Genomic DNA, 24,644 nt, shown 5'->3' with positions numbered 1-24,644 from the left:
TATAAGTAACATAGTTGGTTTACTCCCAGACTTCATGTATTCAGCATACAAGTATTTTGCATATCAATCCAGTTGCAAATAGGATTTCAAGTAGTTTCTCTGCATAGGTAACACAGGGTATCTTTCTTAGAATCAATAGACCATAGTCTAAAGCATCTCTCTGTTCTGAGAGTCTAATAGTCTCTGTCTAGTCTGAAATTCCAAAGGAGTCTGAGATCTAAAACGGAGTCTGAGTCCTGAACAAGCCCAGATCTGATCGCATGGTCTGCAGCCCCTCCCACAACAAAGAGTTAAGGAAAACTGCAAACCAACCCACACATATACATTACAGTAAGCAATCTGAATTATATACATAACAAATAACTAGTGGAGGCTTGAAGAAGGTTGCTATTTCCAGCACTACTAACTTACTCCAGATCCTTAGAGAAGAGCCCCTGAATGAATAAACTTACAGAAGTGCTGACTTACATTTACACTATCAAAGACGAAACATGGGAAGCTTTCATTCTGATTGATTATTATCAATCAGAAATTGTGGTGAGAGTTGTCACTTCTTTGCCGTAGTTTGGAATAGCCCCCAATGAAAGATTTTTTTGCTTTCTGATCAGTAGAAGATAACCTCCTAAAAACATCCTGCAACTCATCAGAAACTAGCTGACGGGTTTCAGAATGATACCACACGATACAGATTATGGCAGACAGCTTCTTGCCAAATCCTGTTGTCAGTTGAGAATAAACCTGCATCTCTGTGAGTAACTGATTTGCATTGGAAAAGGCGGTTTGTTTGTCCTTCCTCCAACGGAATGTGCCTGCCAAAAGTGATTTCCAGTTCTTCCACAGAAAAGCATCTGTGATTGTTTGTTTTAATGATTAAGGCTGTACATTTTGATAGCTTGCATCCTGGCTATTGAACCACGGTTCTTCTCATGACCTGCGTTTCTTGGGAAAGACGTTCTGGGATTATTATTATTATTATTTATTTTTGCACAGGCATGTTGGGCTTTGTTATGGCATGGAAGAAATAAGCAGAACCTGCTAAGCTTGAGCAAGGTGAAGAAGCTCGGAAAAGAGCTTGGGAAATTTCCCCTTTTTTTGGATTATCATTCCCAGATTCCCCCAGACAGCAGAGCCATAGACAAGAGCAAGTTGCCATTAAATGGACGTGCCAAGTTACAGACTTTGGGGAGAGGCAAGATTGTTGGATTATGGTTGTATGTGTATGAAATGTAAATCAAGTGTTTCTGCTGTTGGGCAAGAGTGTGTGTTTCAGTAATGAAACAGATAACAGCAGGCTAGTTTTGACTGACAGCCTGTTGTGACTGCTGTAGACCTATCAGGCATGCTTTCCGGCTTTGGAGGTCGGAGCTTCCTGCTGACTGAGGAATGTGCTTCTTATCTCTGAGTGTGTTGAGCTGTGCTTGCCGTGCGAAGAGGCTATAGAAGAATGCCAGCTCAGAGCGATGGCTTTTGCTATGCTTTGTAAATATGTTTGTAGATATTGAATAAATGTTTGGACTTCAGACAACAGATGTGTTTGAGTCTGACATTGAACAGAGGAATTGGTGTGGGAGACGATTGCAACCAATTCATCAGAGTGCTGGAGAAGATGATTGATGGAGTTTGAAGAAAGCCACACAGCACGCACCTTGACCTCCCTCCATGCCGACAAAGATTTCTTCCCAGGCACATTGACTTTGCCTTGGAAGTTTCATTGTAAATGAAGGACTGATTATTGCCGAGCACAGGCATCCCAATCCCAGGTCAAAATATTAAATTGAGGAACGTGAAACTGCAGCGGAGAGTTCCGCAGGTTGCAGGAGCTGGAAATCAATGAATTGCTGTATATACTCAAGTATAAGCCGACCCAAATATAAGCCGAGGCACCTAATTTTACCACAAAAACAACGGGAGAACATTGACTCCAGTATAAGCCGAGGGTGGTAAATTTCAGAAATAAAAATAGATACCAATAAAATTACATTAATTGAGGCATCAGTAGGTTAAATGTCTTTGAATATTTATGAAAAGCTCAAATTTAAGATAAGACTGTCCAACTCTGATCAAATCATGATTCTCATCTTCTTCAATGTAAACGCGCTTATGTATCCTTTTAATAATAATAGAGTAAAACAATACATGTAATAATAATAATAATAAATACAGGGAAATAATACATGTAATAATAAATAGAGTAAAATAATAAATGCAATAATAATAATAATAAGATCAGAGTGAAATAATAAATGTATTATTAATAATAATAAAAATAGAGTAAAATAAATGTAATACAGTAGAGTCTCACTTATCCAACATAAACAGGCCGGCAGAATGTTGGATAAGCAAATATGTTGGATAAGAAGGAAGGATTAAGGAAAAGCCTATTAAACATCAAATACATCGTGATATTTTGGTGCTAAATTCAGAAATACAGTAATTACTACATAGCATTACTGCGTATTGAACTACTTTTTCTATCAAATTTGTTGTATAACATGATGTTTTGGTGCTTAATTTGTAAAATCATAACCTAATTTGAGATTTAATAGGCTTTTCCTTAATCCCTCCTTATTATCCAAGATATTCATTTATCCAACGTTCTGCCAGCCCGTTTAGCTTGGATAAGTGAGACTCTACTGTATGTTAATTCTGGAAACCTACAAGTGACTGAAGGGAGATGTGGGAACAGAAATACAGTAGAAGGTGGAAATGTAGAGGGAAAAGAATGGCTTCGTGAGGTTGTCACGCATCCGACGAAGACTGTCTTTGAAGAGACATTTGCAATACAAACAATTAAAATGGAACCAGTCATCCGTCTCGAGTGTTTACAGCATAAAAATAAATCGGAAAGGTCTCCTTATTTTTGAAGGAAAAGGAAAGCACAAACATCGCTGGCATAGATTAAACTTCCCGTGCATCTTTTTGATATATTTTGCTCTGGGACAGGATGCTCGCTCTTCCAGGATGTCTCCAATGGCACTTGCTGTCGGAGGATGAGATCAAAAGTCAAAGCCGAGGTTCAGGTTGGCTAGAAACCTGGAAGTTGGACTCATCTCTGCAGGAGAAGTGATTAGCCGTGCAAGAAGACAAGGGTCCCTTCCCTGTTCCCATCGATAAATCATAGCGACCTGTGTGGGTTTGGCAGCAAAACACTTGTCTGTGCCAGAAAACACGGGCACAAATGATGAGAGTTCCTGCCGAAATTATTGACGACTGCTTTGAGCAAAAAGCTGGCACCACAAAGAGGATTTCTGATGGAATTAATATTTCTGTGAATGTCTCCTTCACATTTTGGAGAGCTGAGGTTCTTGGTTATGATTTTAGTGTAAAGCTGATGTGTGCATGAAGTACATGTACACTCTATGTGGGAAGCAAAGGCACCGTGTTTGCATTCCACTCCATAATATGAATGCAGTAGCCCCATGTATTCAGGGACATTTCAGGTGACATGATTTTCATTGTCGAAGAGATAAGCAAACACTATAAATTTATTTATTTACAACATTTATATCCCGCCCTTCTCACCCGAGGGGACTCAGGGCGGCTTACAAAAATTGGCAAAATTTAATGCCCAAAATACAATCATAGAAACAAAACAATAACAGATCTATTAATAACATTGTTAAAACACATTATAAAACCTAAAGGTTCAAAACATAAAAAGAGATGTGTCATGTAAAGGCCACAGAAATAGTCAGGCCTCTCTGAGTATAGAGCTATCTTCTTTCTATGTTAAAAAGATAAGCAAATACTATAAAGGTTCAAAACATAAAATGCACTATGTAATTTAGAGCATCATGTACATACATTATTACCTGAGAGTTAACAACAATAATGAAAATAATAAGTACAGTCAACTGTTGTAATCCACAGTAGTATCTTCCAGACTGTAATGTTTAAAAGAAACTGTAATTATCAAGGCTTAAATGTGGACCAAAGTCAAAACATATCAAGTAGTCTCCACTATTTAAATGGAGTGCATTTTTGGAAATGGAGCCCCGGTGGCGAAGTGTGTTAAAGCGCTGAGCTGCTGAACTTGCAGACCGAAAGGTCCCAGGTTCAAATCCCGGGAGCAGAGTGAGCGCCCGCTGTTAGCTCCAACTTCTGCCAACCTAGCAGTTCGAAAACATGCCAATGTGAGTAGATCAATAGGTACTGCTCCGGCGGGAAGGTAATGGCGCTCCATGCAGTCATGCCTATGGCCACATGATCTTGGAGGTGTCTACAGACAACACCGGCTCTTCGGCTTAGAAATGGAGATGAGCACCAACCCTCGGAGTCAGACATGACTGGACTTAACGTCAGGGGAAAACCTTTATCTTTACCTTAAGGCATTAATCTTAAGAAACCACCTTTTCTGGGATCGTTTATCCAATTCCCCCCATGTCAGGAGCAACTTGAGAAACTGCAAGTCGCTTCTGGTGTGAGTTTCTCCTTATATAGTATATAGATGAACATCCTTTTTGGACTCTGTTTGGAAACCTACCATTATTGGCAAACAGGAGAGTGCAATATACCAAGGACATCAGGATAGACAAAGGAACACAGCAAGGGTGCCCTTTGTCTCCCTTAATATTCATTTTTGCATTGGAAATATTATTGAGAAATATAAGAACAGATAAAAACCTTAAAGGTACAAAAGTAGGAAAACATGAATTTATAATACAGGCCTTTGCGGATGATATTATATGTTTGATAGAGGATCCCAGAAATCATATAGTACACTGGATCAAGAAAATTGAAGAATTTGGAACAGTAGCAGGATTCTTTATAAACAAAGAGAAGACCAAATTATTAACAAAAAAATTGTCAAAAAATCAAGATGAATTACAAGATAAGAGGGAAATCCAAACAACAACAAAAATTAAATACTTAGGCATCTGGATTACGGCAAAAAATGCACAGTTCCTCAAAAACAATTATCACGTAAAGTGGAGAGAAATAAATCAAGATTTGAAAAAATGTAAAAAATTAAAAATCTCACTTTTGGGACGAATAGCAATAATAAAAATGAATATCCTACCAAAACTTTTATAGGAGAGTTCATCCTAATCTCTTTCTCTCATGGCCAAAATCAGATCAACCACAATTCCTAGTCAATACATATTTTGTTGGAATTCGTGTTTACAGCTTTAGTTGAGGGTCACATATTTTTCCAATTCTATAGCATAGAGTCCCCATAACCTCCGCAGTTAAATCAGATTTCCAGCATTATTTAAATCCTTCCAGCCCATTTCTCTTCTTCCCAGAGAATTTTCCGGTTCCAGGTAGTTAAATGCAGCTCCTATTACAATAAATGATTGATCCGTCACTCAGTCACAGACTGCTTTGGAAGAAACTAATCAGCCGCCTGTCACTCAATGCATACATTGCAAAGCGTGGCATTGGATGAGGTTAATAGGCTGCTACATTTGATGGGCAAGAACGGGAATGGCCAAGGTGACGCCAAAGACAAGTGTCGCCTCCCAAACAAAACCGGTGAACATTAAGCATGTCCGATCGATGAAAAAAATGTTTCAATTCTCGTTTCTAAAGTAGGGGGTGCTGGCGCTTCGATATAGAAAGTATTTCCGATTTTTTCACCCTAAAATTCGGATATTTCTGAAAATTCGTAATGATTCTAAATGTTTCTAAAATGGTGAACGCGCATGCGTAATCGCCAAAAAAAAAATGGAACGGTGGGGGGGACTTTTACAGGGCTCTCCCGCCCACATTTCTTGAGCTATCCTCATCAACCCTAGCCCCCACCTTTGCGTCCATCGTGGAAGCTTCTGATTGGCCGGGGAACGGCAGCCATTTTAGGCTGCGCTAAGCTCCCATTCTAGGTAGATTGCAGAAACAAAAAAAATTAAAAAATATTTTTTAAAATATATTTTAAAAATTTGGGGGGGGATTAATGAAACATTAAGATACAATTAGAGAATGGGCCAACAATGGTTCGAATTACATTGCTGGTTGCGCTGTGAGACAATGTCTCGGAATGCGTATCAAAAAAGCGAGAACAATCCGAAATAATTCCGATATACGATTCAAAACGATTTTTTGGACATGTCTAGTGAACATGCATTGGAATTGCACAAGGAAAGGGGTGCTTGCAAGGAATTGCATACCCAGAAATATACAAGAAGGGTGGAAAGAGGAAGAAAAGTCCAACTTAGAAGGATGGTAGGAATCAAATGCTTCAATGTGCTCTCACTTGATAGTATCCCTCCATACATGTTTGCCTCCAAATATGTAGAGAGCATATACATGGGCATGGTGTGAACACAGGGCATGTGGTCAACATCTGTCTATGTTTCTGCATCTGGAAACAGAAAGAAGGTGCTATTTCCTTATGCCTGGTGTTTCTTGACGTCTCCTTTTCCTACGTTTGTGAGGCACAACAAGACCTTTTCAGTGGCTGCCTCTAGACTCTTGACATACTTTTCTAAAAAGGCTAGAATGACCCTTTCCTTGCTGTCTTTTCATTAGGAAATTTAGACTTCACCGATATACTGCAAGCCCCATATCCACAGGATCAGTATCCTCGGTTCCGTTCCAACAAAGATCGAGGCATTATCTAGAACCTCTAGTCACTAGTGGGCTTCTTAGACCAGACAGTCTTCATTTGAATAGAGCCCGCTATTATTTGTGCTTTTGCATAACCATGCAAAGTCTGGGAATGCATCCACTGTAGACACGAGGATTGTATTGTACCTATGTGATCATTTATATTTCACAGCTTGGGAGTCATCCATGAGTCTGGAACCTAAGGTATTGGCGGTAGCTAGGGGAGCCTTCGCACAATTAAAATTTTTGCACCAGCTGGCCTGTACCTTGGGAAGCCAGACTTGGCCATGGTGGTCCACGCTCTTGTTACTTCTCGAATAGACTACTGCAACGTGTTCTACATGGGGCTGCCTTTGAAGACTGTTTGGAAGAGTCAAGTAGTCCAATGGATGGCAGCCAGGTTGCTCATTGGAGCAGCATACAGGGAGCACACAACCCCCCTGTTGCGTCAGCTCCACTGGCCACAGCAATCCATGCTCTCGTTACATCTTGAATATACTACAGCAAGGCACTCTATGTGGGGCTGTCTTTGAAGACTGTTCAGAAGCTACAAGTGGTCCAATGAGCCAGGTTGCTCACCAGAGTGATGTACAGAGAACATGCAAGCCCCCTGTTATGTCAGCCCCACTGGCTGCTACCGAGCACAATTCAAAGTGCTGCCATATATATATATATATATATATATATATATATATATATATATAGCTTTTGGCATCACGGCGACACACAAAACAACAAAACCTAAAAAACCCCAAACTTGAAAATTGTCCGCACAATCCATCATCCCAGCGTCAAGTAAGATACAACACAATTACACTAAAAACACAATCACAAGACCAACAAAAGGCCAAAAACCGCAACAGGCGATGTGCGCATGCGCATAAACAAAATCCTCCGAACCCTTGCCGCACACACACAAAACTGTCACCCCCTTGCTCACCCTCTCTCGCCGCCTCCACCACCACCATCTTTCACAAAAACTCATCACTAAACATCCAGACCCCTTTTTATCCTAAACAACCTCACTAAACATACATTTCTTTCTCATTTCTCTGGCTGCAAGTACGAGCTCGTTCCCAAACATCCGATACTCCACATCAAGCCTGCAGTCAAATGTGATCAACGGATCCTGGTTGCTACCTGCGCCTCGCCTGTCAGATATTCGCAGACGTTGATCTCTGTGTTCTGATCGCTGCCAAATGTTGACGTCTTCTTCATGGCAGCTGTCAGTTCTGATCAGATGCTCCAGCGATATCTTTGCATGTCAAATGCTGATGTTGACCAAGAGAAAATGGACAATTGACACTAAGCTGGATGAAATTTAGAGATTTGTATTCTGGCAACTAGTTCTCCCAACTACTGGTCCAGCCAGGGATTGGTAGGATGCCTGCCATAGATGTGGGCGAAACGTCAGGAGAGAATGCTTCTAGAACATGAATACTCCTTAACAATGCAGTAAAGCAACCAGCCACTTAACTGTTTTCAGCTAAATGTTGTTTTTTTTAAAAAAAGAGGTTGGAAACTTTCCGTGAAAAATTTTGCGTATAAAAACGCCCCGGGCTTACCATCGCTCATTTCCAAAACAAGTTTTATTAGATGTAATTATTATACACAAAACACACAAGAGACAAACAGCATTTTCTCTGGGATGTAAATTGTATTGAAATGTATTGTGCACTGCAAACTGTTTTCATTTAAACTTTTCCTGGTAGTTTTCACACTGTAATTTTTAGGATGAGCAAAAACGCTGCCTTGGCGCACCACAGCTTCACCAAGACAGTGCCTCTGTGTCTTTGGCTGACGCTGAGAAATTTGAAAACATGCTGATAAATTCAGGATTTGTCCTGCAGAGACATGAAACACTGACATGCGAAATTTGACAGAAAGCTGGAACATTTCAGAGCATAAAATGAGCCCAAGATGTTTGTTTTTTTTTGCAGCCACTCAAATAGTTAATGCAAATGACCATGATCCTATGTCATATATGGAGCTAGGAATAGGGTTGTTGTGTGCCTCCATGTCATGAAGCTGAGAGAGTGTGACTCACCCGAGGTCACCCAATAGGTTTCAATGGCCAAACAAGAAGCTGAACTTTAGTCTCCGGAGTCATAGGGTAACATCTACACCAGCGGTCCCCAAACTTTTTAAACAGGGGGCCAGTTCACTGTCCCTCAGACCGTTGGAGGGCCGGATTATAGTTTCTTCATAATAATAATAATAATAATAATAATAATAATAATAACAACAACAACAACAACAACAACAACAACTTCAAAGAAGAAGAACATGTCCTGGCAGAATATGTAAAGGAAAGTGAAGAATAATTAAAACACATAAACATTGTAAAAATACTACAAATAAACATATTAAAATATATGTCCATAAAGCTAGATATTAAAACATCTATATATATAAAAGGGTAATGAAATTTCGGCCTAGGACAAAACAACAAAACTACACATCCCAGAAACACTAAACTTGGCAGCACAACCCCTCATCCATGCCTCTACGTTCATACAACTAAAATAAAATAAAAATAAAATCCTAATTAGAGGGAGAGGAATAATTGTTTTTATCCAATTGCTGCCAGTTAGAAGGCTAAGCTCCATCAGGGGAAAACCTTTACCCTTTACCTTAACTACCACCAATACCTCAATACTTTATTTCTCATACCACCAGACTTCGCCACAGCAACGCGTGGCCGGGCACAGCTAGTATTTCTATAAAATACATATTAAAATACACAAAACAGATATTAAACAAAGGGCACACATATAAAATTCATGCTGAAATGTGTGTCCTTTGCTTAATCTCTGTTACTGCTATTATTATTATTATTATTATTATTATTAATACTTTGCAAATTCTAGCAAAGTGGAGAATTTGCACCCGTTTCTCTTGCCAGATATGACTCAGAAAAGCAACCCTGAGATGTGGCAAAGATTGCGGTTTCTTGGTTAATTTCTATAGATTAATTGTTCCCTTCCTTTCAGCATCTTGTCTCATTAACAAATGGATTAAGTGTGATGGGGGGGGAAAAAAGAAGCACTGAAGAAAACAAGCCTGGCTCACATCCCTACTGTATTCCATATCCCGCCAAATATAAACGCACATTTGCATTTATATGAGAATCTGGATTCACGTCTTGCTCTGTAAAGACTCCGTCTCCCTCGTGATAGCTGAGATCATAGCACTATATCTTCCATGCCATAAAGTAAATACATCAATATTTCCTTGTACAAGGAAAGGAGGTGTCTGCCATCTGTTTACATTATGCAAATTGGTTGGATCTAAACAGTTTTGGGGATTTTGCAAACTTTTATTCTGCACGACTTCAGGCCCCGTAATGTGTGATGTAAAGTGTTGAAGCCATTTCAAGACATAACTGGGCCCCTGCTTTAAAGCAGACTTCTGGCTTCCGAGATTAGAACCAGTACTACATATTTTTAAACATTTGCAGCCGAAATGGGCAAAAGCAATCCCGTGGGACAGCGTGACATACCACTTGCCACTCTGGAAACAGCCAGGAGTTTCTCCTTTAAAATAAGACTCAGCATGCATCTACACTGCAGCATTAATGCAGCTTGACACCACTTTAACTGCCATGGCTCAATACTATGGACTCTTGGGAGCTGCAGTTTTGCAAGGGCTTTACTCTTCTCCACCAAAGTGTGCTGGTGCCTCGCCAGACTACAACTACATTTAGTCCATTTGGACTAAATGGCCCAAGGGGTCTTTTCCAACCCTCTTTATTATTATTATTATTATTATTATTATTATTATTATTATTATTATTATTATTATTATTATTATATTGTATGACACAGCAAACAAGATAGATATGCTGGATTTCGTTTCACAAAATCACAAGTCGAACACTTCCCAAGTGTCTAGGACTGTGTGGTGTATTTTCGGATGATGCGTGCAGATCCCAGTAGGGTGGCCTTTTGCAGTTGGCAGATCGTGATTTTGTCAATGTCTATTGTTTCCAAATGCCGGCTGAGATCTTTTGGCACGGCACCCAGTGTGCCCATCACCACCGGGACCACCTGCACTGGTTTCTGCCAGAGTCTTTGAAGTTCAGTCTTGAGGTCCTGATAGCGGCTGAGTTTTTCCTGTTGTTATTCGTCAATGCGACTGTCACCTGGGATGGCAACATCAATGATCCAAACCTTTTTCTTTTCCACAACTGTGATGTCTGGTGTGTTGTGTTCCAGAACTTTGTCAGTCTGGATTCTGAAGTCTCACAGTATCTTTGCGTGCTCATTCTCCAAGACTTTTGCAGGTTTGTGATCCCACCAGTTCTTTGCTGCTGGGAGATGGTACTTGAGGCCATGAAAGCCTTCGACAACACATTCCAATGGATTATTTGGGCCACATAGTTGTGCCTCTGTTTGTAGTCTGTCCGTGGGTTTTTCCTACAGCAGCTGAGGAGATGATCAATGGTTTTGTCGGTTTCCTTGCACAGTCTGCATTTTGGGTGACTGGCTGATTTTTCGATCTTGGCCTTAATTATTTATTATTATTATTACTGTATAAGTTCCAATAGATCATTTGGGCCACATAGTTGTGCCTCTGTTTGTAGTCTGTCCATGCGATTTTCTTACAGCAGCTGAGGATATGATCCATGGTTTCGTCAGCTAACTTGCACAGTCTGCATTTTGGGTCATCAGCTGGTTTTTCGATCTTGGCCTGAATTGCCTTTGTCCTGATGTCTTGCTCCTGGGCTGCAAGGATCAGGCCTTCTGTCTCCTTCTTCAGGGTCCCATTCGTGAGCCAGAGCCAGGTCTTCTATTATTATTATTATTATTATTATTATTATTATTATTACTATTATTATTATTATTAATGGCCTTTGTCCTGATGTCTTGCTCCTGGGCTGCAAGGATCAGGCCTTCTGTCTCCTTCTTCAGGGTCCCATTCGTGAGCCAGAGCCAGGTCTTCTATTATTATTATTATTATTATTATTATTATTATTATTATTATTATTATTATTATTAATTGCCTTTGTCCTGATGTCTTGCTCCTGGGCTGCAAGGATCAGGCCTTCTGTCTCCTTCTTCAGGGTCCCATTCGTGAGCCAGAGCCAGGTCTTCTCCTTCTCAGCTTTTCCTTCAATTTTGTCAAGGAACTTTCCATGCAATGTTTTGTTGTGCCAGCTGTCAGCTCTAGTTTGTAGTGCGGTTTTCTTGTACTGATTCTTTGTCTGCTGTGTTTTGAGGAGTTTCTGATTTTTTACTTCAATCAAAGCAGCTTATTATTAGTATTCTTATTATTATTATTCTTATTTACTACTAGCTATGGTACACAGATTATTTGAAAAAGTCAATATTTTGGGTGAACTACAACTTGAGGGTGTGGGTGAAGTACAACTCACATCATGCCAGGTTAACTCCGAGAAACTCCATCAGTACTTAAAGTTTGTTATGTTAGACAGGTTTGCTCTGGATGCATCATCAATGCTATGAAGTCCTGGAAGCTGAAGTCTGTTAGGACACCATACAATTAAAGACCTTGTTAAACTACATCTCCCGGGATTCCAAAGCATTGAGTCACGACAATTAAAGTAGTGGTAAACTGTGTGAATTCTACAACGTACATGCTCCCTCGGACACACCGTGTCTTCGCTTTCTTGCTCAACTTGGATGCACCAAGGCTGTCCCTTCAAGGCTTCCTCTGGCCATGACTAAGGCGCCAGTTCCCACAAGCAACGTCCCAAGGGAAGGGACAGCAAACCCCACCCGAGTTTTTCCGGATTAGGAAGCGGTCACATCCGTCGCAATTGGCCCAAATGCCAAAGCCACACACAACCGTTCTGGGTCTCGTTCCATGTCCACTCACTCACCTGTCTCTGTTTTAGGATTTATCTTCACCCTGACCTTGTGTGAATACCCAGGGTTTCTCTGCACAACATTCCAGCATTGCAAAATTACGGGAGGCGGACAGGAAGCCCACCCTTGAAGGAGCAGAATGCTAGGAAGTGAAGAGCCGGGAGAGCACAAACATTTGCAAAACTGGTCTGGAGAGGAAAGTGAGGAGACAATAGTTTCTAGTAAGTCAAGTGGCATTGAACAAAAGGCTTGTATTGAGGCACAAACACCCACACGCTGAATGTAGTTAAGGACTGGATCGAGCAGTTGCTCAGGTCTGCTTGCTACAAATGCTACGGTGGCTTATTTATTTATTTTTATTTACAACTAGCTTGGGGACCCGGCGTTGCCCGGGTTATTAGAAAAAGTCAATTTTTTAATTGTACAAAATGCATAAGGTTGTGGATCAACTACAACTTACATCATGCCAGGTTAACCCCGAAAAACTCCATCAGTACTTGAAGTTTATTATGTTGGGTAAGTTTGCTCTGGATGCATCATGGGTGGGGTTTATTTATTTATTTATTTATTTATTTATTTACAGCATTTATATTCCGCCCTTCTCGCCCCGAAGGCACATATAGGCAAACATTCAATGCCTTTTAACACAGAACAAAGACAAACAAACATAGGCTCCAAGCGGGCCTCGAACTCATGACCTCCTGGTCAGAGTGATTCATTGCAGTGATTCATTGCAGCTGCTCTCCAGCCTGCGCCACAGCCCAAGCTCTCTCCGAGCTCTCAATGTGCTCTCTGGCTGTAGGGCGAACTACAACTCCCAGAAAGAAAGGTCACTTCACCCTATACCCCTCCAGTAATCAAATTTCAGCATATCAAATATGTGTGCCAAAAATGGTCTGTATGAAAACCTTAACTTGGGTGGTGTGTATGGAAGACCTTTTGCTTGTGAAACTCGGTGGTTGCTATCACAGGACGTCCAACTCTTTATTTGTCACGCAAGTCAGATGTTCCCACCTCAACATCTTTAAACTTACTCGCCCAATGACACACAGCACTCACATCAACACAATCACCACATTCTCTGAGGAATCTCCTTTGGAGTGACACCTTCTGCTGTCGAGAATTCCATGACTGCACATTGCTTAAGTTGCATTGACCGACGGTCTGCGCAGGGTTCCATCCTTTGCACTTTAACAACACAACCGTTCAATGCTAAGGCTTCCCACCAAATGGAACTGTAGAGGAGAATCTACTAAACAAGCCAATACCTGTCACATACGTGGAGGCATTACTTTTCATTCAACCCTCGTATAAAAATTATCACCTGATCCAAAGAGAATCCCGTGCGTAAAACAAGATAGATATGCTGGATTTCGTTTCACGAAATCACAAGTTGAACACTTCCCAAGTGTCTAGGACTGTGATGTATTTGTTGTTTTTTCAATCTGTTGTTTTTTGTCAATGCGACTGTCACCTGGGATGGCGACATCAATGATCCAAACCTTTTTCTTTTCCACAACTGTGATGTCTGGTGTGTTGTCAGTCTGGATTCAGAAGTCCCACAGTATCTTTGCGTGCTCATTTTCCAATACTTTTGCAGGTTTGTGATCCCACCAGTTCTTTGCTGCTGGGAGGTGGTACTTGAGGCATAAGTTCCAATGAATCATTTGGGCCACATAGTTGTGCCTCTGTTTGTAGTCTGTCTGTGCGATTTTCTTACAGCAGCTGAGGATATGATCCATGGTTTCGTCGGTTTCCTTGCACAGTCTGCATTTTGGGTCATCAGGTGATTTTTCGATCTTGGCCTGAATTGCCTTTGTCCTGATGTCTTGCTCCTGGGCTGCAAGGATCAGGCCTTCTGTCTCCTTCTTCAGGGTCCCATTCGTGAGCCAGAGCCAGGTCTTCTCCTGATCAGCTTTTCCTTCAATTTTGTCAAGGAACTTTCCATGCAATGTTTTGTTGTGCCAGCTGTCAGCTCTAGTTTGTAGTGCGGTTTTCTTGTACTGATTCTGCTCTAGTTTGTAGTGCGGTTTTCTTGTACTGATTCTGCTCTAGTTTGTAGTGCGGTTTTCTTGTACTGATTCTTTGTCTGCTGTGCTTTGAGGAGTTTCTGATTTTTGACTTCAATCAAAGCAGGTTCTTCACTTTGCTTTACATATTCTGCCAGGGCATGTTCTTCTTCTTTGACTGCTTATTATTATTATTACTATTATTATTATATTCCTTCCTTCCCTGCTGCTGACATTTCTCCTTCTTCTCTTTCATTCCGTATCCCTCTAAAGAATTCCAAACTTGCATCAAAGATCCCAGCAAAACAAAAAAAAGAGGGAGGAGGAGAAAAAGAGAGAGAGGGAGTGTGTGAGAGAGAAAGTTAGGGGAGGAAAGCACAGCTCTGGACCACTTGTCAACCTTGCCAACCTGGCCAGTGGATGCTGGGCCTCTCTGGTCCTTTCCTGGGGAGGGAAACGCGTCTCCTTGGGACCCCGAAGTCCATCCTGAGCCACATCCCTTCCCTTGGCGACTCCCTTTTCCTGCCTCTCAAGGCCAAGACAAGCGGCAGAAGGCGCAGCTCAGGCTCAGACCTCGCTTCCCAGCAAAGGCAGGAGCAGACCAGAGCCTGCAAACCTTTTTCCCCAAAAAATATTAATTTTCTGGAGCATCTCCAGGGAGGGCTACATTTGCATCAAAGGAGGAAACAGGAGAGGGAGGAAAGTGTCTTTGGCAAGGCAGAAGAAGAAGAGAGGAGAGGAAAGGATTGAGGACACCCTTTGGGCTCCTTTCCTCCTTCTTTCCATCCTTCTTTCCTTCCCTCCCTCCATCCAGAAGCACCTCAGGGTGGCTTCTTTTGGGAAGACTTCTAGTTCTTCCTCTTCTTCTTCTACTTCTCCCCTTTGAAGTTGAATATGATCCCCAAACTCTGGGCTCTTCTCAACGCCTTTCTCCTGCAGGGATTGCTGGGGCTCCAAGGTAAGAGCATGGCATTTTTATTATTATTATTATTATTATTATTATTATTATTATTATTATTATTATTTATTATTATTATTGAGACAAATACATAGTATGACACAATAATAATATATTATATTTTATTGTATGACACAGCAAACAAGATAGATATGCTGGATTGCGTTTCACAGAATCACAAGTCGAACACTTCCCAAGTGTCTAGGACTGCGTGATGTATTTTCGGATGATGCGCGCAGATCCCAGCAGGGTGGCCTTTTGCAGTTGACAGATATATTATATTATTATTATTATTGACACAAAGACATAGTATGACATAATAATAATAATAATAATAATAATAATAATAATAATAATAATAATAATAATATATTATTATTATTATTATTATTGACACAAAGACATAGTATGACTCAATAATAATATATTTTATATTATTATTATTAATATTGAGACAAATACATAGTATGACACAATAATAATAATAATATATTATATTATTATTACTGAGACAAAGACATAGTGTGACACAATAATAATAATTATATATTATGATATATTATGATTATTATTGAGACAAAGACATAGTATGACACAATATATTATTATTATTATTATTATTATTATTATTTTATTATTATGACACAGCAAACAAGATAGATATGCTGGATTTCGTATCACAAACTCACAAGTCAAACACTTCCCAAGTGTCTAGGACTGTGTGATGTATTTTCGGATGATGCGCGCAGATCCCAGTCGGGTGGCCTTTTGCAGTTGGCAGATCGTGATTTTGTCAATGTCTATTATTTCCAAATGCCGGCTGAGATCTTTTGGCACGGCACCCAGTGTGCCCATCACCACCGGGACCACCTGCACTGGTTTCTGCCAGAGTCTTTGAAGTTCAATCTTGAGGTCCTGATAGCGGCTGAGTTTTTCCTGTTGTTTTTCGTCAATGCGACTGTCACCTGGGATGGCGGCATCAATGATCCAAACCTTTTTCTTTTCCACAACTGTGATGTCTGGTGTGTTGTGTTCCAGAACTTTGTCAGTCTGGATTCTTTGCATGCTTTGCAGTATCTTTGCATGCTCATTTTCCAAGACTTTTGCAGGTTTGTGATCCCACCAGTTCTTTGCTGCTGGGAGGTGGTACTTGAGGCATAAGTTCCAATGAATCATTTGGGCCACATAGTTGTGCCTCTGTTTGTAGTCTGTCTGTGCAATTTTCTTACAGCAGCTGAGGAGATGATCAATGGTTTCATCGGTTTCCTTGCACAGTCTGCACTTTGGGTCATCAGCTGATTTTTCAATCTTGGCCTGAATTGCCTTTGTTCTGATGTCTTGCTCCTGGGCTGCAAGGATCAGGCCTTCTGTCTCCTTCTTCAGGGTCCCATTCGTGAGCCATAGTCAGGTCTTCTCTTTATCAGCTTTTCCTTCAATTTTGTCAAGGAACTTTCCATGTAGTGTTTTGTTGTGCCAGCTGTCAGCTCTAGTTTGTAGTGCAGTTTTCTTGTACTGGTTTTTTGTCTGCTGTGCTTTGAGGAGTTCCTGATTTTTGACTTCAATCAAAGCAGGTTCTTCACTTTGCTTTCCATATTCTGCCAGGGCATGTTCTTCTTCTTTGACTGCTTCTTTGACTTGCAAGAGTCCTCTGCCCCCTGATCTTCTAGGCAGATTTAGCCGGTCAACATCACTGCGAGGGTGCAGTGAATGATGAATGGTCATGACTTTTCTTGTTTTTCTGTCCAAATAATAATAATAATAATTATTATTATTATTATTATTATTATTATTATTATTATTATTATTGTTGTTTGTTTGTTATTATTATTATTATTGAGACAAAGACAGTATGACACAACAACAACAACAATAATCTATATTATTACATATTATTATTATTGAGACAGACATTCACTTCTTTTCTTTTCTTTTTTCCTTTTCAGTGCTTGATTAGCATTGAATAACCTTGCAGCTTCAAAACCTGGCTGCTTCCTGCCTGGGGGGATCCATTATTGGGAGATATTAGCTTTGAAGCTGCAAGGCTTTCCAATGCTAGTCAAGGTGGCCCATTGCAACATTCACACTTGCCTCCAACAGACGAGAGTTCTTGCTTCCAACCTAGATATTCCGCGGGTATATAAATCTCACTTGCGTAGTTTCCAACAGACCTCACAACCTCGCAAAGAACTCCCCCAGGCAGGAAGCAGCCAGGCTTTGAAGCTGTAAGGTTTACGTTGGATAAGCGAGACTCTATTGTAGTAATTTCTGTATTTACGAATTTAGCAGGAAAACATTGCAACGTTTACTACAAAAACATTAACTACTAAAAGGCAGACTGTGTTGGATAGTGAAGATTGGATAAGCGAGACTCCACTGTATTTGTGGAAGTGGGAGCCAGTCTGTATAAGTGGACACCCCAGACACACACACACATACATATACAGTAGAGTCTCGCTTATCCAACATAAATGGGACAGCAGAATGTTGGATAAGCGAATATGTTGGATAATAAGGAGGGATTAAGGAGAAGCCTATTGAACATCAAATTAGGTTATGATTTTACAAATTAAGCACCAAAGCATCATGTTAGACAACAAATTTGACAGAAAAAGTAGTTCAATACACAATAATTACTATGTAGTAATTACTGTATTTACGAATTTAGCACCAAAATATCACGGTGTATTGAAAACATTGACTACAAAAATGGCTTGGATAATCCAGAACGTTGGATAAGCGAGTGTTGGATAAGTGAGACTCTACTGTATTCACTTTTATTGTGTGTATAGATACACACTATACACACACCACCTCTCAGGGTTCCATAGCATTGAGCTATCGTATTTAAAACAGCGTCAAACTGCATTAAGGCTGCAGTGCAGATGCGTCCTTAGCTGTTCTTAGAATGGCGACAACAGGTGGGAAGAAGGCCTTTGCCATCTCATAGCAAAGAAACGGGGAAGATCTTTACAGAAGGGGAAACTCCGCTGGTATTTTGTGGTTTTGACCCAAAATCAAATTGGGAATTGAATGCTTCCTGCCCTTGTCTGGAGGGAAAGCGTGGGGAATCCTCCAGCCTGGAGTTGAACCGTTGCAGAGTTCAGTTTGGTTTCCTTTATCGACGCAACTATTTCAAAAATGCTGTCAGCTTAATTGGAGGAGATGTGCTGCGAGATGGTTCCAATTACAAGGCTTGTTTTGCCACACTTTGGAGCCAAGCAGAGTGAATGGAAGAGAGGCAGCAGGCGAGCAATCCCAATGTCAGCCACTAGATGGTGCTCAAATGCCCCTCCCCTCTGTTTGCAGGTGATAGGTAAGAACAGGTAAGGGACCTACCGTATATACTCGAGTATAAACTGACTCGAATATAAGCTGATGCACCTAATTTTACCACAAAAATAAAAAAAACTCCTATAGCCAAGCAGGGATCAGAACCGAGGTCTTTGGAAGCATATATATTAGGCATGTCCGATCGATGAAAAAAAAATGTTTCAATTCTCGTTTCTAAATTAGGGGGCACTGTCGCTTCGATATAGAAAGTATTTCCGAATTTTTCACCCAAAAATTTCTGATATTTCCGAAAATTCGTAATGATTCTAAATGTTTCTAAAATGGCAAACGTGCATGCGCAATTGCCAAAAAAAAAAAGGAACCCGGGGGGGGGGGGGACTTTTACAGGGCTCTCCCGCCCTCATTTCTTGAGCTATCCTGATCAAATTTGCAATGCCCTTGCAAGTTGTGCAAAGATACTTTGAAAACTAGAAATTCCATCGTGGAAGCTTCTGATTGGCCGGGGAGAGGCAGCCATGTTAGCCTGCGCTAAGCTCCCATTCAAGGTAGGTTGCAGAAACAAAAAAAAATAAAAATATTTTTACAAATATATTTTTAAAAATTGGGAAAAAAATTAACGAAACATTAAGAGACAATTAGAGAATGGGCCAACGATGGTTCAAAATACATTGCCGGTTGCGCCGTGAGACAATGTATCGGAATGCATCTCAAAAAGCGAGAACAATCCGATATCAATCCAATATAAGATTCAAAACGATTTTTTGGACATAACTAATATATATAGGTCATAATGGCATTCCATGCAGTCATACTGACCCCAGGGGAAAACCTTTACTTTTATCTATATAGGTCACTAGCTGTGCCCAGCCACGCATTGCTGTGGCGAAGTGTGAAGGTATGGGAAATAAAGTATTAAGGAACTAGCTGTGCCCGGCCACGCGTTGCTGTGACATTGTCTGGTGGTGTTGGTGAGAAATTGTTGAGGTAGTGGTGGTATTGAATGTCTGTTGTATGGTTGTCTTTATGTTTAATATGCATTTGGTTGTTTGTGTACTGTGAAAGTGGTGAGGATAAAGGACACTGTTTATGTTGGATTAATGAGACTCTACTGTATATTAGTAATCTTATATTATCTGCCTAGAACTGCCCCTTCTACACAGTTGTATAAAATGCACACTGAAGTGAATTATCTGGCAGTGTGGACTCAAGATAATCCAGTTCAAAGCAGATAATATAAGATTCTAAATGGGTGATATAGCTGTGTGGAAGGGCCTTGAGTCTACACTGCCATATAATCCAATTAAAATCAGATAATCTGTATCTTATAGGCAGTGTGGAAGAGGCCTAAGGCCTAACTGTGCCTGTCCCCTGGACTGAGTAGGTTGCTAGGAGACCAAGTGGGCGGAGCTTAGCCCTCTAACTGGCAGCAATTGGATAAAAACAACTATTGCTCTCCCTCTAATTGGGACTTTATTTTTCTTTTCTTTTTGTTGTATCAACCCAGAGCCATGGATGATGGGTTGTGTTGTCAAATTTCAAGGTTGGGGGGCCTGTAGTTTTGTTGTTTTGTCCGGTGCCCTGATTCCATCACTCATATATATATAGAAGATTGGAAAGTATAGTTGAGTAGCTGTAAGTTTTCCTGGCTGTCTGGCCATGTTCCCGAAGCATTCTCTCCTGACGTTTCGTTCACATCTATGGCAGGCATCCTCAGAAGGTTGTGAGGTTTTTAGAAACTAGACAAGTGGGGTTTATCTATCTGTGGAATGTCCAGGGTGGTAGAAAGAGTTCTTATCTGTTTGATTGTTGCAATTGGCCACCTTGGTTAGCATTGAATGGCGTTGCCGCTTCAAAGTCTGGCCGCTTCCTGCAGAGCACCCGATGAGCCGACCTGGACACAGCATCTTATTTGAGAACACAGAAATGCTGGACCACTCTCACAACCACCAGGTCAGACGACACAGAGAAGCCACTGAAATCCACAAGAAGCATGTAGACAATTTTCAGCAGAAAGAAGGAAATCAAGAAAACGAACAAAGTCTGGCTACCAGTATTTAAAAACACTAAAATCAGAACAGTAAATAAAGAACAACACTCAGAAAACTGAAGAATTCTAGATATTAATCAATCCAGGCCAACTAACACCTCCCAACAAAGGATTCCCCCAGGCAGGAAGCAGCCAGGCTTTAAGCTGCAAGGCTTTTCAATGCTAATCAAGGTGATTAATTACAACATTCACACTTGACTCCAATAGACAAGAGTTCTTTCTCCCACCCTGGACATTATTCCACAGGTATATGAACCCCACTTGCCTAGTTTCCAACAGACCTCACAACCTCAGAGGATGCCTGCCATAGATGTGGGCGAAACATCAGGAGAGAATGCTTCTGGAACATGGACAGACAGCCCAGAAAACGGGCAGCAACCCAGTGATTCCAATCATCAAACCCTTCGACAACGCGAGTCTAGTTGAGCTATCAAAAAGATTAAAAGCAATTCTGAAAGATCATGAAAATAATACATAAGCAATCTGAAAAATACGGTACACTTGAAACTAATCGAGCTCTCCGTTAAATGCTCAAACTTTCAAAACGTTCTGTTTTAAAAGCCTATTGGATGGGGAAAGTCTCAATTTGCAGATGGAAGGATAGCAAGGCCGTTCGATCTTGGAGTGGGACAGTAAAAGAACAACAGCAACAACAACAACAACAACAACAACAACAACAACAACAACAACAACAACAACAACAACAACAAATCATTTATTTCTTACCCACCTCTCCTCACATTAATATTATTAATATATTCCCAGAAGTTCTTTTTGAGGGATGGGCATTTGATCCAGAAATGTATCACTCTGGAGGTTTTATATTTTTATCTACAGTAGAGTCTCACTTATCCAACACTTGCTTATCCAACGTTCTGGATTATCCAACGCATTTTTGTAGTCAATGTTTTCACTATATCGTGATATTTTGGTGCTAAATTCATAAATACAGTAATTACTACTTAGCATTACTGCGTATTGAACTACTTTTTCTGCCAATTTTGTTGTATAACATGATGTTTTGGTGCTTCGTTTGTAAAATCATAACCTAATTTGATGTTTAATAGGCTTTTCCTTAATGCCTCCTTATTATCCAACCTATTCGTTTATCCAACATTCTGCCGGCCCGTTTATGTTGGATAAGTGAGACTCTACTGTATTTGTATTTTAATGAAATTGTAATCTTCCTTGAGTCTTGGAGAAAGGTGGAAAATAATAATATTGTTTTGAATATTATGATATTATTATTTAATATTGTTATTATTAAATATAATAATAATAATAATAATAATAATAATAATAATAATAATAATAATAATAATAATGGTTTCATTTGGATCTACGGATGGTAGGGCAGCGATGAAGGACCATTCAAACCAAGGTTAGGGCTGAAAAATAAAGAAAATAAAAGACATTTAAAAAGAAAGAAAAGAACCCGTCCCTTTTTGGCTGAAACGACAGAATGGAGATTGTTGAGTCCAGATTAAGCTAGACAGTCCTGATAGAAATCTGTCTTCCTGACATGCAAAGGAGGCGGTTTTCCAAAGCCGGTCTTTTTGGTGAAGTCGTTGCATTGTCTTCGGATTATATTCCCTCCGGTTAGAAAAACTCACCCACAGTTCCAGGAAAAAACCGTATAGAAATCTGCAACCCTACTAGGCTCGTTTTTCCTGGAAGCAAAACCCACGAAACGCCTTGGCAATGAGACTTCAAATGGGGAACGATGCTGTTGTGACTTCTTGTTGGGAATATATTAAGATTCCTTTTTAAAATATATTCCCAACACACTGCTCTGGATTCAAAGTCACAGTTTCCCAGAGACATGGAGAGAAAAGAAGCTGGAAACGAAAAGGCCTGAGTAGAAAAACAAATGGACAAGTTACTGTATATACTCGAGTATAAGCTGGGTTTTTCTGCCCTTTTTTAGGACTGAAAAAGCACCCTCGGCTTATACACGAGTGAGGGTCCTGGTCGGCTTATACTCGAGTATATATGGCTTCCTGAATTAAGGCATTCTTTGGGTTATATACTGTATATACTCGAGTATAAGCCTAGTTTTTCAGCCCTTTTTTAAGACTGAAAAAGCCCCCCTCGGCTTATACTCGGGTGAGGGTCCTGGTTGGCTTATATTTGGGTCAGCTTATACTCGAGAATATATGGTACATTTATTATTATTCTCTATTATTATTGGTATTATTACATTTATTATTTTACTCTATTATTATTGGTATTATTACATTTATTATTATTCTCTTTTATTATAGGTATTATTACATTTATTATTTTACTCTATTATTATTGTTACTATTACATTTATTTTACTCCATTTATTATTGTTAATACATTTTATTATTTCACCCTGATAGTATTATTATTACATTTATTATTATTCTCTATTATTATTGGTATTATTACATGTATTATTTTACTCTATTATTATTGTTACTATTACATTTATTTTACTCTATTTATTATTGCTAATACATTTTATTATTATTCTCTATTATTATTGGTATTATTACATTTATTATTATTCTCTATTATTATTGGTATTATTGCATTTATTATTTTACTCTATTATTATTGTTACTCTTATATTTATTTTACTCTATTTTTATTATTGTTAATACATTTTATTATTTCACCCTGATAGTATTATTGTTATTACATTTATTATTTTACCCTATTATTATTATTAAAAGGATACATAAGGGCGTTTATATTCAAGAAGATGAGAATGATTTAATCAGAGTTGGAGAGTCTTATTTTAAATTAGAGTTTTATGTAAATATTCAAAAACATTTAACCTACCAATTCCTCAATTAATGTAATTTTATTGTTATCTATTTTTATTTCTGAAATTTACCTGAATATAAGCTGAGGCACCTAATTTTACCCCAAAAAACTCGGAAAGCATTGACTCCAGTATAAGCTGAGGATGGTAAATTTCAGAAATAAAAATAGATACCAATAAAACTACATTAATTGAGGCATCAGTAGGTTGAATGTTTTTGAATATTTACATAAAGCTCAAATTTAAAAGAAGACTGTCCAACTCTGATCGAATTGTTATTCTCATCTTCTTCAATGTCAATGTGCTTGTGTATCCTTTTAATAATAATAGAGTAAAATAATACTTGTAATAATAATAATAATAATAATAATAATAAATACAGGAAAATAATACAAGTAATTATAAATAGAGTAAAATTATAAATGCAATAATAAAAATAATAAGATCAGAGTGAAATAATAAATGTATTAATAAGAATAATAAAAATAGAGTAAAATAAATGTAATAGTAGCAACTATAATAGAGAAAAATAATAAATGTAATAATACCAATAATAATAGAGAAAAATAATAAATGTAATAATACCAATAATAATAGAGAAAAATAATAAATGTACCATATATTCTCAAGTATAAGCTGATCCAAATATAAGCCAACCAGGACCCTCACCCGAGTATAAGCCGAGGGGGGCTTTTTCAGTCTTAAAAAAAAGGCTGAAAAACTAGGCTTATACTCGAGTATATACAGTAATAATAAATAGAGTAAAATAATAAATGCAATAATAATAAGATCAGTGAAATAATAAATGTATTAATAATAATAATAATAATAATAATAATAGAGTAAAATAAATGTAATAGTAGCAACAATAATAGATAAAAATAATAAATGTAATAATACCAATAATAATAGAGAAAAATAATAAATGTACCAAATATTCTCGAGTATAAGCTGACCCAAATATAAGCCAACCAGGACCCCCACCCGAGTATAAGCCGAGGGAGGCTTTTTCAGTCTTAAAAAAAAGGCTGAAAAACTAGGCTTATACTCAAGTATATACAGTAAATTGAGGACTAATAATTTGGAAAACAATTGAGAAAAACAAGGGTATTTTAAAAGCAGTTGAAAAAATGGGATGAGAGAGGATTAATTGGGATTGTCTTATCAA

The 24,644-nt window shown here is 39.1% G+C and overlaps 1 protein-coding gene across 3 annotated transcripts in view; it reads left to right on the top strand.

Moving 5' to 3' along the window:
- The window catches only part of LOC100563056 (vascular endothelial growth factor receptor kdr-like), a 180,177-nt gene that overhangs the window by 7,252 nt on the left and 148,281 nt on the right, over nt 1–24,644 (top strand). Inside the window, exon 1 of one of the 3 annotated variants that reach the window (XM_062964098.1) lies at nt 14,795–15,344. The exons of 1 other annotated variant lie outside the window; for it this stretch is intronic. In XM_062964098.1, coding sequence (XP_062820168.1) covers nt 15,281–15,344 — 64 coding nt within the window. In that variant the 5' untranslated portion in view covers nt 14,795–15,280. Of the gene's footprint in view, nt 1–14,794; nt 15,345–24,644 lie in introns of those variants that run through there. One more of the 3 variants, XM_062964096.1, reaches the window with a different exon arrangement.

This window comes from Anolis carolinensis, unplaced genomic scaffold, assembly GCF_035594765.1.
Source record: "Anolis carolinensis isolate JA03-04 unplaced genomic scaffold, rAnoCar3.1.pri scaffold_12, whole genome shotgun sequence".
Classification (NCBI taxonomy): domain Eukaryota; kingdom Metazoa; phylum Chordata; class Lepidosauria; order Squamata; family Dactyloidae; genus Anolis; species Anolis carolinensis.
Note: the sequence above shows the minus strand (reverse complement) of the source record. Positions and strands in the feature narration are given on the sequence as shown.